Source organism: Vanessa tameamea, chromosome 9 (assembly GCF_037043105.1).
Source record: "Vanessa tameamea isolate UH-Manoa-2023 chromosome 9, ilVanTame1 primary haplotype, whole genome shotgun sequence".
Lineage (NCBI taxonomy): Eukaryota > Metazoa > Arthropoda > Insecta > Lepidoptera > Nymphalidae > Vanessa > Vanessa tameamea.
In genome coordinates, this window is record NC_087317.1 from 333,736 (window position 1) to 350,703 (window position 16,968).

The following is a 16,968-nucleotide window of genomic DNA, read 5'->3' on the forward strand; positions in this document are numbered from 1 at the left end:
AATAAAATATCCAATAAACTAATTGTATTATGTTTTCACGTGGTTTTTATCGTTTAACAAAGAGCCAACCTTCATTGTATCTTAGATGACAACTCATGTTTAATTTAAACAAAATATTTCAAAACAAGATACGATACAGATAAGCGAAATTCCGCTGATCTGATAAGGATTCAATGCAAACACTATAACGGAAATTACGTTTATTAGTAGCAAGTGCTGTAATTACTCATCGAGAGGTTACTCATACGCCGTGGATATGAATTGCGAAACTAACTAACCACAGATTCGTAATCACATACATTTATGCAACCATACGATTCGCCATACTCGAGTCACCATAAATCGGAAAGGATGGCAAAACCTATAGAAAATAATAAATTAAGACGTTTAATTTTTAATAGCGAATAAGGCCAGTGAAGTGAAAAAAAAGTATTGCAATTTTAAAATAAATTTCAAACACATAGTCTTATTCGTTTATTAAAATCTTTTTACCGAAATAAATGTTATCAGTCACTATAAAGAACTATCTAGATTAAAAGAGATGTTTTTTTATTAATAAGTGTAATTTCAGACACATTTATTAATAACTAAGAGCTCGTAAGAAACAAATCAAAAGTCAACAACAAAACATTCCTTTTTTCTTTCCTATTCCACGATTCTTTCATTTCTTTCTTGTCATTCTCTTAGTCATATAAATGTTTATCTACTAAAAGTCTCTAGGGGTAATGAGTGAGCTGAGTGTATCAAAGTAGCGTGGTGTAACAAACTTCATGTCAATCACTAGCAAAAGAGATATTTTCTTAGCTGTGGGGCATTTACTGGCTAAGAAATTTTAATCCTAAAATCATATTACGCCGATAAGTTATCATAACATAGCCCTTTTAATTATTGAAACTCGTTTGCACGTTCTTTTATATTTTAGCAAAGCATTTGAATAGTTTGATAGTAGCTAATTCAACAAGGCGTGGCGTTATCAAGATGATAAGAAATTGGGCCATAGGGCTAGTCCCATTTATAGCATAAGGCATGAGCAAGTATAAGGATCATTGTTTTATAACATTTTAGTACTAATACTATTTTATTCATTATATAATGGTTATTAATCTGTGGTTTGATACAGGTTAACTGATCTATAAAATGTATAGGGTAGATAGCACATTTCAATTTTGTTGTGTTATACATTTATGCCTAAAATGTAATTTATAATTATTTTGTGATAATTAAACCACTATAATATAATGTGAAGTTATTGATTTATTAATTATTATTATAATTCGACTAATATATATTAATATTTAAACTTTAAAGCATAGTTTATCTTACAGATACGAAAATCGATATACTTCACAGAAGTGAAACTCTATATAGTTATTCTCATGTAAATAAGCACACAGATAATAAATGTTGGATAAATAAATAACAGTAGATACTTTTTTACTTCAATGGTGGTAGCGGTCATTACGAGCCATTGAATTAGTATCAGCCAATAAATCACCAGTCATTATCATTTTCAGCCAATCAACAATAATTGTGTATTGTTGTCATATAGCAAATAAATAAGTAAGTCAATGACTAGCATATGAGAAATAACATACATGCTCCCATTGGCTAAAGCCCTGGCAAACTTGGCATGACTAATAATAATAATAAAACTCTGTATTCTTATAACAGCTGATAACCATTCAAGAGTTTTTATCAATATAACCACACCTACAATATTAATACGAAATGAATCATTCGTCATCATTGTTTTAATTATTACTACTTTACTTTACTATATATATATATACATATATAAAATATATATGTTTCTATTCTATGTATAATTAATTTCAGTGTGGTTAAATGTAACAACCTTTAAATGATCCTTTGGCGGGCCAAGGTCGAGCTCTTCTTTTGAGGTTTAAGAGCTAATTGGAACATGGGGGCCGTTCTAAAAAAATCGACCCGTGGTTTCACAACAATTCCACATGACACTCACGATGTATTCGTTAAATATTGTAATAAGAATGCAAGCGGATAGTTAACAAGAATATTTATTGTAACAGTTGCAAAAACTTCTATTGAAATAGTTTCATTTCAACACGACGACATTACAGCGTGACAAACGCTGTAATTTCAGAATGAAATCTTACCCAGCTACCGCTATTTTGTAGTTTTTCCTATTATTTAAAGTATTTAGTAATGGTCTGAATCTTATCTATTGTAATATTTCTTAAACAGGTACATATTTACTTACGATTTTGAATATTTTAACCACGATAGTGGCTATTGTCTGCACAGACACCATTATCACAAAAAACACTTGGAATTCCCTTTAAATTCACTCTGTAGTTATTTATATCGATTTCGAGATCACTTTTCTTTTGTTTTCTGTCCGTTTTTGTTAACATATAGCCCGTCACTGGTTGATTTCGTTTATCAGCACCTAGGGCTTATCAGTTGGGTCTAATCTTATCTGTTCAACGAATTAGTAGTACAGGTTGCCTGTGGTGTATTATTTTAGAATTTTCTACAGAATATGCCATATTGAGTTCACGATACAATTATCGTCAGCAATCCCATTGGATTACTTTATCTGTGCTACATAATCATATAAAATAAAAGTAATTACTTCTTAATTCATATTACAATATTTTAGCATGACAAAACTTATTATTAATATTAAAATACTATTAACAACCTCTAAATTCGCATGCTTGGCTAAGATCAAACTTTTTTTGTGAATAAGGTTTAAAGCTTTATCCGTAACGCTTTTCCTATGCGGTTTTATGGAAACATGTGAGGCAGATTTGGTCCTATTTATACTATAGGGTTTTCCTCATGACCGTTTAATATTGAATATTATAATGAAATAGTGTGTACATAAATAATGTACTTGATTACATTTAAGAAATTGACTAACTAGTTAAACTTAAAATTAATATGATTCTTTCTGATTACTGACTTTTTTGCTACAATAAGAAAATAGTGCCGAAAACCGTTTGATATTAAACGAAGATCGCGGATCCAAAATCAGCCAAACATTAAATTTTCGTGCTTAATCAATGTTTATAAATGACTACATTATATTTTAATTTCGACTTATGTTATTATTATTATTAAAAAACTCTGTTTATAATTTTCAGGAGTTGGGTCTCGACATCTCAAACGAACAGATCGCGGAACTCGAGTCCGCCGTACACGACATCGACTTCGCCTCAGCCGCAGAACACGAGAAGAAGGTTCGCCACGATGTGATGGCTCATGTCCACACTCTGGCAGAGCGCTGTCCCCTCGCAGCGCCCATCATCCACTTGGGAGCCACTTCTTGCTATGTTGGCGATAATACCGATCTAATTGTCCTTAAACACGGCTTAGAATTATTGATGCCAAGATTGGCCGCTGTCATAAGCCGTTTGTCGAAGTTTGCCGATGACAATAAGTAAGTTTAGGTTTCAATGACTTCCTTAAATTATTTATATTTTTCTGGCTTTTATTCCTTTATATTCTTAACTGAACTGTATTTTAATAGAAAACTGTTAATGTGTTGACACCCATATATAACAAATGTTGATATATCTATATACATATGATGTCTGACTGTACTGACTGATTTTGACGACGGCGATCACTTTCAACGGGTTTGGATTTTCATTCATCATTATATATAAACAGTTACTAATGGAATATTTTTTGCATTGAAGATGTTTAATAATTTGTTATATGTTTTCGATTACAGATCCATACCCATTTTGGGCTTCACACACTTGCAACCCGCTCAGTTGACAACCGTCGGTAAGCGAGCCTCTTTATGGCTCAGCGACTTACTAATGGACGAGCGCGCTTTATCTCGTGCACATGACGATCTCCGTTTCCGCGGAGTGAAGGGTACTACTGGAACCCAAGCTTCATTTCTACAACTATTCAAAGGCGATAGTGCAAAAGTTAAAGCTCTAGATAAAAGAGTCGCCGAATTAGCTGGATTTGATAAACGATACATCGTGACAGGACAAACATATTCCAGAAAAGTGGATTTAGAAGTTATATCAGCCTTGTCAGGATTGGGAGCCACGGTGCATAAGATGTGCTCAGATATACGCATCCTGGCGTCACGTAAAGAATTGGAAGAACCTTTCGAGGCGTCTCAAATAGGTTCAAGCGCTATGCCCTACAAAAGAAATCCTATGAGATCAGAACGCTGTTGCGCTTTAGCGCGTCATTTGATAACACTTCATGCCAATGCTGCAAATACTCATGCAGTACAATGGTTGGAACGTACGTTAGACGATTCAGCTAATCGACGAATTACATTGGCAGAGGCATTTCTAACTGCTGATGCCACATTGCTCACACTTCTTAACATATGCCAAGGACTTGTAGTATATCCTAAAGTTTTGGCTCGCCACATAGCTCAGGAGCTCCCGTTTATGGCAACTGAAAATATCATAATGGCCATGGTACAAGCTGGAGGAGATCGTCAAGTTTGTCATGAAAAGATTAGAGTTCTCTCTCATGAAGCTGGAGCAGTGGTAAAACAAGAGGGAAAAGATAACGATCTAATTGATCGTGTTAAGAAAGATAAGTATTTTGCTCCTATTATACCACAACTAGAAAATATTTTAGATGCATCCACTTTTATTGGCAGAGCGCCTGAACAAGTTACAGAATTCATCGAAGAAGAAGTAAATCCTATTCTGAAAAAGTACCAGAATGCTCTAGCAGAGGTAGAAAAGCCAGTATCTTTAAATATTTAAGATTGTTTTCAAATAATTGACGCAATATTATTAACCATTATAATTGTTAAATGATATGAAATAAAATACAAGACATACATGAATAAATGATATATTTACATTACAGCGTTTACAAACATATACAAATGACTCCACAACTTCACAAAACGTAATATACTAAATGAACTAGACAATGGTAACTTATGTTCAATCAATGCCGAAAGTAATGCTTTGCTTTGCAGTCACAAGCTTCAATAGACCATGAGTAATAAATAACTATGAATTAACATTATAACAATCAAACAAATAAATAAGCCTAGGGAGTTAAAAAATGAGAGACTCAACCTATTAGTAAAGCAAATAAAAATTTAAAAATCGTAGGACATTCGTGATCACATCTTATCACAATTTTGATGGCACGTTGAGATTTAAAAGCGTTCATTTGCAATATTACATTTTCAGAGAGCATTTGTGAGAAGTGTATCGCCTTGGCAGGCCGGTCCCTGGCTAGGCCAGTTACAAGCACCTAAGTTAGGGTCAAAGCTAAGCTGAATTGGGCAATTGAATACGTGGAGCGTAAATCTTTGTTTTGTACAGTCCCATCGACAAGCATAGAACTTATTACATTGTTTGGGGTGACGGAACAATCCTGCCCTCTTACAATCTATCGAACCTTGTAAAGTCTCATCTCTGCTTCTCCAACCTCCAGGACCGTAACGATCAAAGGCCTGTGAATCGATTTCAGACACTGGTGAATCTGATTCCTGAACAATTTCAGACGAGGCTTCTTCATTCAATATGATTGTTTTAAATGTAGGCGCTACGGTCACATTTTTTATGCGAGGCTTTATTCTTACAACTCTTTCTGTTGTTGAAATTATAGGTGTGCTTGAAATAAAACTCTCGGAATAATCCTTTTGAATAGGTGCTAAAGCAATATTATCATTGCTGGCTTCCTGGTATTCTTGATAGAAAGAATCGTCGGGTACAATAATAGGATTAAATGTAGAGGAAACTATCGGCGTAGCAGTGGCTACAGTATTTAATACTGGACGTGTTGAAATTCGGCCTGTATTTCTTGTCCAAGCATTGCTATTGATGTCTCCACGTTCAGTGTCCTCATAACCATTGCTGTAATCATCGTTATCATGATCTTGGACTGTAGGTCTTTTACCCTTTAGAACTAAGATAGGTGATTGACAACTACAAACTGCGCCTAATTTTCTTACAAGGAGAGGGTTGAAGTCGTTAATTTTTGTAACTACAGCTACTTTAGGTTTTGATTTTCTCCTCACCTCTTGTGTAACCTCAACCAATTCTTGTTGAACTGGTACTGTTGAGTATGAAGATTCACCATTGGATACCACGACAGATCCAGGTGTACTGTAAGCGCCCGAAGAAACTAAACCGGCATCGGTTCCAACTGTACCAAAACCGAGTAACTGAGATTTTGCTGTTTCAACAACAATATTTTGTTTTCTTATGGGAGTAGAAACTGTCGATACTACGGACGCAGTATTATCAATTGATTGTTCTTGATAAGGATTATATCTGACTTTTGAAGCATCGGTAATCTTATACTCAAAACCATCAATATTTTCTTGAGCAACCTGTTCGACTGGTGGCAAGTATTGTGGAGCTTGATACGCTGTCGTCGATTCTACATATGATTGAGTAGTTGACTTTACTGCTGGTCTTAAATATTTTGGCCTCGTTATTTTTCTAGCATTGGCTGTGACCTTTATATCCTCTGGTACATAAGTCGATGAAACAATTTGAGGTGATGAATAATAATGGTCTGATACAACAGGTGCAGAAGTAGTATAAGCTGTAGAAACTAATCCAGCATCAGGTCCAACTGTTCCAAAACCTAATAGATTTGATTTTGCTGTTTCAACAACAATATTCTGTTTTCTCAAAATAGGTGCAGCAGTTGAGGATACAGTGACAGATGGAACACTGTAATCCTGATAAGTACTTAGCTTATTATCGGTTTTTCGCGTTTCACCTCCCTGGCTACCAAAGCTTTCAAAACTGACTACTCTAGAATTCGATTCCTCCAAAGCAGGCAAATATTCCAGAGTATTTGATTTAGGCGATGCCGTTGACTGTGTTACGTAAGTGTTATCCGGTGGCAAATACTCAGGGGCATTGAATTTAGGTTGTGAGGTAGGGGGTAAATATTCCCTCGTGGTACTAGTTGAATATGTTCGTGGACGATAAGTAGATGTCACTACAGGTGTAACAGTGGATACAACAGGTGGCAAATATTCCTCAGCTTTGTATTCTACCTGTATTTCAGGTGATTGATACCCAGCTTGGTTGTATTGTGTTGTTTTAGTATCAGGGAATGACGAAAAGTGTACTGATTCTACAATTTGCGATGTATCAGAAATTGACTTGGTATTGGAATATTGTTGAGAGTAGTCCACGGGCTTATAATCATACTGGTCTTGAGAATGTACAATAGAACTTTGTTGATAAACAGTTGGTGCAGGCGTTGAAAGAGTGTATGTTTGCTGATATTCCTTTTGCGGTGGTATATATTCAGGAGCTTTATATGTTTTCACGTTCCTAGGAGCTTCGTATTCTGCATAATGATCTTCATATACTAGTGTAGATGGCGTTGTTGAAACAAATACAACGTCTTTCCCTGTTTCATATTGTGTATTTCCAGTACTCTGAGACTGGTGGAATACTTGATGCGATACGGCGCTTGCATCCGAGTATTTTGCAGTATTTGTCGTCTCAATATTAGTTTGTATTTCGGGTTGACTGTATGAGTATCCTTCTTGATTTATGTATGCCTGTTGTGCCGAAGTTTCATACTGAACTGGTTTACTAGCGAAACTTGTTCTAGACTGTTGAATAGGTTTATACGTTTGCGTATATACAGTTGCAGTAGGTTCTGCATATGAAACTGGGGAAACATTATCAGTATACTCAAGAATGGGATTTTTATAAATAGATACAGCGGGCTGTTGATAAGTGTATTCAATTGACGAAGTCGGGGTTGTAGAAGGAATTCTTTGTCTTTCAACTTTATGAATAGTTTGTTGACTGTGCGATAACGGTCTGTAAGTTGAAGTAATTATAGGTGTAGGTGTCGATGACACGATCTTGGTGCTTTCGTAACTCACGGCTGGCTGAGTGTAATCATATCCTGAAAATGATGTGCCTTCATAAGCATTGACTTTATTTGCCTCTACTTTATGAAGCGTTTGTTGACTGAAAGACTGGGGTTGAGATGTAGATTGTGCTGTATAATATCTAGGTTCTTCATAATTAATATCAGAAGTGTATTGGTATCCCGTGGATCCAATATTTGACCCACTAGAGTCTTCTCTATGTACCGTCTGTTGACTATACGATTGAGGTATGTAAGTTGGACTAACATACGTCTCTGGCGTAGCTTTTACTGTATACTTCAGGAATGGGTTCTCGTTAATAGTTACTGGTATTGATGAAACCGTTGGACGAACAGTAGATGTTACATATTGCTTAGTGTTAAATCTTTGCACTGTTTGTGAACTGTAACTTTGAGGAGTATACGACACAGCAGGAGCAGGTGTAGAAAATTGTGTCACTGTTTTTACCGCATCTTCAAACGGAATAAGGGGTTGTTTGTATTCATATCCTTGTTCTGAAAGGTCTTGAGAATAGGTGTTCAATTTATTTGTGTCAACAGTATGCAATGTCTGTTGGCTGAACGTCTGTGGTTGATAGGTTGATACTATAGGTTGAACAGATAAAGCTGGTTGAGGAGTTGTATATTGTAACACAGTTTGTGGAGCTTCGTAATTTACAGCTGTTTTAACTTCACTTTGTCCACTCGTATCAATCGAAGGTAAATAAGTATTGCTTGCTACATTGTGAATAGTTTGATGACTTACTGATTGTGCAGTTGGTTGAACGTAGGTCGAAACTGATGGTCCTGTAGTATAAGCAACTAGTTTTTTAAATGGTTGTTCAGTAACAGGTCTTTGTGTAGAATAATCGAAACCTACAGACTCTACTTTATGTATAGTCTGCTGACTATGCCCAAATCCTTGTGGCTGATATGATATTACGGTGGCTGAGGGTATACCCGTTGCGTATGTAACAGTATTTTCATTAGCAACAGGTTTTGTGTAATCGTAACCTGTGGAATCCCTTTGTCCTCCCGATTCAGCATTATATGTTGATGAGTAATCTCTACTTTCGTATTGATAATTTAATCCTTGGTTATAATCAGCTTCTTGCACTTGAGAAGTCACATGCTTGATTGGAACAACTGTTGGTTGAACGAACGTAACAGCAGGTTGAGTGTAACCAAAAACTTGTTTAATACTAGTTTTAGGGACTTCTGGTACGTATGTTGTTTTGTAAGTAACCGGCAAAGGTGTAGCTGTTGTTGGAACTCCAGATGAAGTGGGTGTAGTACCCAAGCTGTAACCGTCAAGATTTTGACTATCAGTGCCAACATGGCTTATAGAGACTTCAGGCACAGCTGCTGTATAACCTTGATGAATGACTCCGTGGCTAAACGATTGACCTTGATAGTTAGCTTGGTTTGCATAATCCACATCAACCAATGAAGTTTTTCCTACAAGTTCAACATTAACTGCTCCTGCTGTTAGAGTATGTGAGTCACCGTTATATACTTCACCATTTGTAACATATTTCCCAGCATCTCCGTTGCTGTAACTGCCATGGTAAGTAGTAGAAGCAGCACCAGTAGTAACAGTAGATCCACTTGTATATGCTCCTAGTTGACCTTTATTGCTGTAGATATTTTGACCTACTGCAGGACCTTCATTGAACTGAATAGCAGGCTTTGGATATTCGTAACCATGGGATGCACTACCATCTTGGCTATAAGATCCCGTGTCGTGAGTTCCTGTATAACCGCCAACATCATACTCGCTAGTTTGTTTATATTTTGAATCAACGTGTCCGTAGGGAACGGGAGGTACATCAATATGTTCATAAGGCTTAGCGCGATCTCCAGCAGGATTGTGGACATAAAAACCAGCATTATCTTTACGGTAAAATCCTCTGTTGTATTTTCCGTCGTTGTACGTTGCAGGTGCGCCAGGATACGCATTATTGCCTCTATATTTTCCCGAATTAAATCGTGAAGATGATTGAGCTGCTCCTGCGTTTAATCTTTGTGCTGAGTTATATGTTCCTGAAGAGCTGGCCTTGTTGCTGGGCAGTCTATAATCATCAAGAATTAACGATCCGCTACTGTATTTATCATTATCATTGTAGTTTGTAGTTTGCACTAAACCTTCGTTAATATTATCAGCGGATACAATATTATAAGAAAGACCACTTGACTCTCCCTGTCCTCCTAAAGCTAAATCATCTATTTGATAAGTTCCTGGTCCCGCAAATCCTAAATTTGAGAGTTCTTGGGAAGCGATATAGTTGCCATCGAGGACGTCATCTTTACTAAGATATCCGGTTTGAATCCCCACGAGATTATCTAAAGACGCTCCAGATACCAAACTCTGGTGAGCAGCAATGTTGACTGAGTCGGCGGTTTTACCCTGGAATCCAGTTGCGCCTGTAAGAAAACCAAAATTGAAACAATATCTGCATATGCGAAAACAAACGTGAGGTTGGAAATAAATTTAAAGACTTATAAATAGTTTTGAGCAATAAATATTTAAATGATATCAATGATTTTGAAATATGTGTTATTTAGCGGTGCAATTACCTCAGCTTTTATTATTGGTAGCTTTCATTTATATTTTATAATTACGGGAAAAATAAGTTTTAATAAAATGTTTAGTTTTCCTTACCTGAGAGCGCACCAGCGGAGAATCCAAACGCCTCAGCCTCGTATCTCGCAATGTTTCCGCAGGCCGGCACCAGCCAGGGCCATTCACACTTAAGGCGCGCCGCATCGAAGCCGAGACCGAAGGGACAGCGGAACTCATAAGCTGTTAATGGCGCCTTACCATGGTCCAGACACGCAAAGAACCAACGACAATTCTCTGGATCCGCGTAGTATCCTGTAAATTCCAAAATGAAAATTAGTTCATATTCAATTACTTGTTTAAATAGAGATTTCTCTTAATTTTCATCTCGTGCTCTGTGGTGAAGGAAAACATCGTGAGGAAGACTGCATGTATTTAATTTCAATGAAATTCTGCCGCCACTAACCTACATTGGAGCTGTGTGTGTTGGCCTACGCCCAACATGGGTACATTTACAGGCTTACTTTATGTAAATATAAATTAATACTTTAAACTAAACTTGAATATAAATGTATCATGCAAAAAAGTAATTATATTTTATTTAGAGATTTATAAGACACATAAATTGACTGAATATATTTTATTTAAAAAAAAACCTTCCAGTAAACAATATAAACGCGACCTTTTCCTAAGCACACAGATACATGTACTTTTTATTTAACCCATTTAATTAATCGTTAATAACCATCAATTAAATCAAAGAATTCTTCTTAAAATGTTGCTACCTACATTTGTGTTCGCAATTAGTTAAAGAAGGAAATTAAATACATAAGAATTAGACTTACCTTCGCGGTCAGGGCACTGGAATCGCGAGTGTGGTACAGGCGCAATCTCGGAGGAGCCGGGGCAGGCCTGCGAGTGCGGCAAGCTGCCGGGCCAGACGCACACCTCGTAGCGAGAGTCGAACGCGAGACCCGCGGGACAATCAAACTCGAACACCTGGATGAGAACGGATAATTGCTTATTTCATAATTTATAAGAGTAGTTCACCTGTCTAAAGCAATCGTTTTTAGAAACAGATTTTCAAAATAAAAATATTAAAATAAATACTTTTAAATAAATTAATGGGTTTGCTCATAAACGTTGATAAGAGGATTTTAAGTTAAGCAATGACTATTTCTTTTAAATGTCAAATCTATGATGATAGATTAACTAAACACAACCGCTATACAATCTTTATTACTTCGACAATTCAATATAGTTGTAAAAATAAATCTAATACATACGTTATACCATAATAATAGTTAATATAATAGATCAGGTGCTTATCGTGTTACAGAAGTAAAAGGAAAATTTAAACATACGGTGTATTCGGGCGATAGCTGGTCGAATTTGACACAGCGATAGAATCTGGCGCAGGAGCGAGGATGGACGAAGTACCCTTGACGCGTGCAGGAGAATTCCGTTCTCGTGTCCTAGAATGAACAAAATCACATACAATTGTTATTTATCAATATTTTAATAAAAAAATGATTAAAATAAAGTAACAGATGGTAATATCATCTAAGGGAAAATGGGCTGTTTCCACCACGATGCTGCAGAGTGGTTTGTAACACAAATGGCAGAATTTCATCTTGTTTTCCTGGACAATGTTTTTTCTTAACGTGAACGCAAATTACGGACATAACAGTTACTATAATGGTATCCACGTATTCTTGCACAATGAACACTTAAATGTATCTAAATAAAAATCGTTAGATAAATTGTGTAAAACATTATTATATATATTGTATATATTTGAAGTTACCTCTCTAATCGAATGTATGACGCCATCGGAGTCGACAACTTGGGTGATTCGGTACGGAGAGACTTGCAGAGCATCCAACGCGCGGATATGGCCTGGCCCCGAGAGGATCTCGTTCTCCAGCGATCTGTTAATTGTGACCAACGTTAAATATTTAAATAAGTTACAGAATTCGGCATTTTTTTTTTTATAATGGGCAATCTAACTTAATTCTTGAATTAAATATAAATAATCGTGCATCTTACAATAATAGATTCTTTAGGGGGCCGGATTGTTCAAAACATAAACGGGTCAAATCTCATAAGTCTTATATAAACTATATATAAGTAGATTATAGATCAATGCACCAACCAATATCTATGGCATCCAAATATACAGGCCACCTTTTAATAAAAATAAGTTTAGTCATTTCCTTTTATAATAAAATAAAATTGTACGACATATTAGATATAATTATATAGATATATTTCAATATAGAACAAAAATATTGTCATAAAAGAACATACTATTTAATGGTTCCTTTACCTGAGAACAGCAGCTCTGGGGGCTCGGCTCTGCTGGTTCAGTACTTTCGTTAACGCAGCCCTCAGAGTCGGGCCACAGGGTGTCTCGGAGTCACGGTCCGACTTGAACAGCGCTAAGCCTGCTAAGCCTCGGACACGCGCGTATTTGCCTTTGACGTCAACTGAGGACGCGTCTTCGAACGATATCCAGGTTTTGTCCCTGAAAATAAAAATGTGTTTAATAAAGTTATCCATTTGATCAAATTTACGTTTCATGTCTTGCTACAATGTATGTGCGATCAGAGTAAAAAAAAATACAAAATAGCATGTGCTCGAGGCGATATAATAAATTACTCTCAATACTACATTTTAATTCTACTTAAATATTTTATGCGTATTTAATTCACACAACATAATTAACACACGTTTGCTAATAAAATTTGTGAGCTCATATGAACTAATGCATAGGAGACTTAAATGTTAATTAGATGTCGCATTGATTAAAACTATAAAGTGGACACACATTATAGTATGAAGCAACGTGGATTAAACTTTTTATCATTATTACTGATATAACTTATTTAATTTCTTCATTAAAAATCTCAACCGTTACGAATTTATAATATTGAATATTTCTTAAACTAATTGTCAATACCAAAGTCTCTTAGATAACTACGTCATTCTCATAGTCTATATTTATTTTCGACGATAAAAAAAAAATTAAAATGAAATGGGCTACATATGTAAACAAATATATTTTTTATATAAATTTTAAGCAAAACTTTATTTATCAACTTTTTTTATTAATGTCTATAAAACACCGTGTTATGTTTAAGGTATCACTCACTTAAAAGCGTAAGGCGCTGATAGATCCTGATCTCTTTCCAAGGTCCATCTTCCTTTTCGCAATTGTCTGCACAGTTCAGCTTGATCGATTTCTTTGGGATCATCATCTTGGGTGGGGCTTCCAGGAGTACTGAGGGTCTCGTTGACAAGTGTAAATTGTCTAGCGGTCGCTGGTAAACTGATCACTACTTTAGATGCCGGCACTCCCAAACCGACAACGAGATCCACTACTGAATCCTAGAAAACGATTTAATTTATTAAAAATATTCTTCGTCACACCTGTCTTAACCGATATGATATGACTAATAAAAACAACATCGTGAATATATTAATTATTATCTAACGCAATAACAACCGAAGAACAAGAAACATTTAAATTAATCCAATGAAAGAAAAAAGAAACAGAAACATTCCTAATGTTGACAATACACACATTTTCTAAAATATCTGCATTCCTAAGTAAATAATCCCCAACAAACATTTTTGTCGAATAAGAAGAAATTACGCGACTAATAATGGTATAAGCGTTGTATAGAAGTAATTTTATTCTGTTATTCGATTTAGTGCCGCTGAGAGTTTATTCGATTTATAGTCGTGTAAAAACGTCGTAGAAACTTCTATACGACTGTTTTATACAACTATTACACGGTATTTAGTCGTGTAACCAGCGTTGTGACAGTAGAAACGTCTTTGCGACTTATATACCGACTATAGTCGTATTAGAGTGATGTATAAAACTCCTATACGAATTAAAGTCAATATGACTTTTTTACGACATTTATATGAATGAATGTCCTATAAGAGTTTTAAAATACACTAAATATTACACAAACCGCCATTCATTTGCGTCTTCGTAAAAATAATTTTACAGAGTTGAAATGGATAGAAAAAGCTGGACAAACATAAAAAAAGTCTCCACTTTAAGAGGAAAGTTAAAAAACCTATGCATCATTTCTTACCTCCAATTGTATTATATCGAATATAAGTACGCGACAAGTTAACTGCAGGCTAATTGGAGATGGTTCCGTATAAAATTTAGGGAGTTCTGAGCAACGTATTAATCGAAGCGCAGAAAGTGCATTTAGTGGCTCTACAAAAGTAAATTCAAACGTAGACGAATTTGACGAAATGTTTGATAATTTGTGTGTTAGTGATAGTCGATTATGATAGCACAAATGAAGCCCATGAAAATGATATACTTCGTTATAATCTAAAAAAATGGGCAATTAATTACAACATTTCACAAACTGCTTTGAGGGACCTAAACAAAATTCTTAACGAAAGGATACCCGGTTCAGTTCCAAAAAATGCAAGAAAACGTATTAATGTAATAAAATCTGATTTAGTTAAAAAATTATCGATATTTATTATATCACGTATCATTTTTTATCTCAGCTGAACCAATAAATACTCAATAATTATATCAAATAAAAAGGATTTACACACTTGGCAATTACTAAACTGAACTCTAATTTCGTTTTCTATGGCGGACTATTTACAAATCCATTAATGACATAAATTAAAACGTCGTTTAGAAGTTGTATAAAGGTCGTGTCCTGCACTTTAAATCGTGTAATGGTAATTTTTAAAACTTACTTTAAAAAATCTCAATAAAATATTATTTATTTAATTGATTACACTAGCGCGTTCATTATATAGTTAAAACTAGCGCTAAAACTCGATAAAATTAATTTCCCATCAGATCAACATTCCTTGAACATGAGTTTCGAAGTAAACACAGAGATAAATAAATAAAAAATAATGTTCACAATCAATTTAGTTTGTTCGTGACATCTTTCAAACTCAATTTACAATTAATATTTTATCCTGTCACTTTTACAAAAATTTAGTCTGGTAAGAAGCGTGTTGGATACTGGTATTCGATCAAATGTCGTAAAGCAGCGGTAATAAACACTTTAAGTCTGCCGCACGACCTCTATACGACCTCTATACGACCACTATGCGACCAAAAAGTAAATTATGCGACGGCTACATGACTCTTATAGGACACTAAGTCGTATAAAATGGGCCTTTTCTTGGTGATGTCGACGTTATAGCGGCGTAACGGCGACCAGCTTATAGAACCAAAAGTTACAGTTGGCACGTTGTGGCGACCTGTCAAATGTTTGTTGGGTCGTCATTAAATATCTTGTCTCAGCAATAATAGGACTATAAATTTGTAACATTTAATTATTGGACATTTGCAGCCGGAGCCGGATAGAGGAATGACTCATTATACGTCAGATTATTTCATTTAAACATTTTTATAGCCTTGTTATAATAACATGTCAAGCGCCTACAGATTTTATACGAGCAATATTCCATTCATCTTCATGCTTTTGCACGATTTGCATAGAATTAAGCATCTAGGCGAAGGCGATTCAGTATATTATGGAATGGTTTACATAACTTAAGCTGCTTTGTAGTCGAAAGATGACGAAGCATAAGATATTATCTAGATTAGATTAACACTTGACGACACTTAAAACTTAAAATAAAGATGCATCAGTTGCTTGGCCTAGTTGTACAAAAGTGTAAGAACTATGAGCTGAGTTAGAGGAAGTGTGAATTGTTCCTTATTGTGTTCGCAATAAAGACGAAATTAGAACAGACGAAAGTTAATAGAATCTTGCAGGATTTTTCTCGTGACACTAGTTTACCTTCGCACTAGTTTTATATGACTGACTCGCCTAAACACAAGATCGTGAGTGAAATAGAAATTATAGATTATGGTGTAACTTTGAAGCATAATATAAACGTATATATAAAACTAATCGAATCAATAAAATTTGAAACATTTGCCTACATCGTCACAAGTACCTACTTATATTCATTTAAGGCACATGACACAAAAATTATAAGTATAACATAAAGTTAAAACGGGTACAATAACAGATACATTGTATTGGAAAACAAACTTTTTAAAATGCCAATTCCTTAAAGCACTTCTCAATAACATTGTGCCTCGAAAATTAACATGAGAAAGAAATATAGCAACAAAGTTAAAGACACTTTTAAATAAAATGTGTCTTTAAAAGGAGCCGTAACGAGACAAAAATAGTTACAACACATACAGTTTACTTTTAAGGCATAGGGAAAACGCAAATCATGTCTTTCTAAGATATTTTAAATTCGACTAATGCAATTAGAGGAATAAACCAAGAACCTATTAAAAATTATGGAATATTTTGCTGACTAACAGACTGAATATTTTAGACTGTTCCTTTTCAATACATACTCTCCAATGGTATGTATTTTCGGAAAAGTATTAACAAATTTGGTAAAATTAATTGGAATTAATTGGAATTAATCATATTATTCAAATGCACAGAGTTAGTAACTCAATAGAGCAATGTGTCCGGTTTAATGATGAAAAAAATGTATTAACAGTGTTCAAAAATAAATTATTGAAA

The 16,968-nt window shown here is 35.0% G+C and overlaps 3 protein-coding genes across 3 annotated transcripts in view; 1 reads left to right on the plus strand and 2 right to left on the minus strand.

Moving 5' to 3' along the window:
• LOC113402878 (uncharacterized) overlaps positions 1–2,427 on the minus strand; it is a 29,396-nt gene extending 26,969 nt beyond the window's left edge. Inside the window, exon 1 of the mRNA XM_026643230.2 lies at positions 2,240–2,427. Within this exon, the coding sequence (XP_026499015.2) occupies positions 2,240–2,290 (51 nt within the window). The 5' untranslated portion in view covers positions 2,291–2,427. The remainder of the gene's footprint in view (positions 1–2,239) is intronic.
• The window catches only part of LOC113402876 (adenylosuccinate lyase), a 33,569-nt gene extending 28,733 nt beyond the window's left edge, over positions 1–4,836 (plus strand). Inside the window, exons 2-3 of the mRNA XM_026643226.2 lie at positions 3,129–3,424; positions 3,722–4,836. Coding sequence (XP_026499011.2) covers positions 3,129–3,424; positions 3,722–4,736 — 1,311 coding nt within the window. The 3' untranslated portion in view covers positions 4,737–4,836. The remainder of the gene's footprint in view (positions 1–3,128; positions 3,425–3,721) is intronic.
• The window catches only part of LOC113402875 (uncharacterized), a 40,911-nt gene continuing 28,754 nt past the window's right edge, over positions 4,812–16,968 (minus strand). Inside the window, exons 3-10 of the mRNA XM_064215860.1 lie at positions 13,557–13,792; positions 12,732–12,929; positions 12,210–12,333; positions 11,767–11,877; positions 11,248–11,401; positions 10,505–10,717; positions 7,294–10,266; positions 4,812–7,254 (exon numbers count right to left, since the gene is read on the minus strand). Of these exons, the coding sequence (XP_064071930.1) occupies positions 5,174–7,254; positions 7,294–10,266; positions 10,505–10,717; positions 11,248–11,401; positions 11,767–11,877; positions 12,210–12,333; positions 12,732–12,929; positions 13,557–13,792 (6,090 nt within the window). The 3' untranslated portion in view covers positions 4,812–5,173. The remainder of the gene's footprint in view (positions 7,255–7,293; positions 10,267–10,504; positions 10,718–11,247; positions 11,402–11,766; positions 11,878–12,209; positions 12,334–12,731; positions 12,930–13,556; positions 13,793–16,968) is intronic.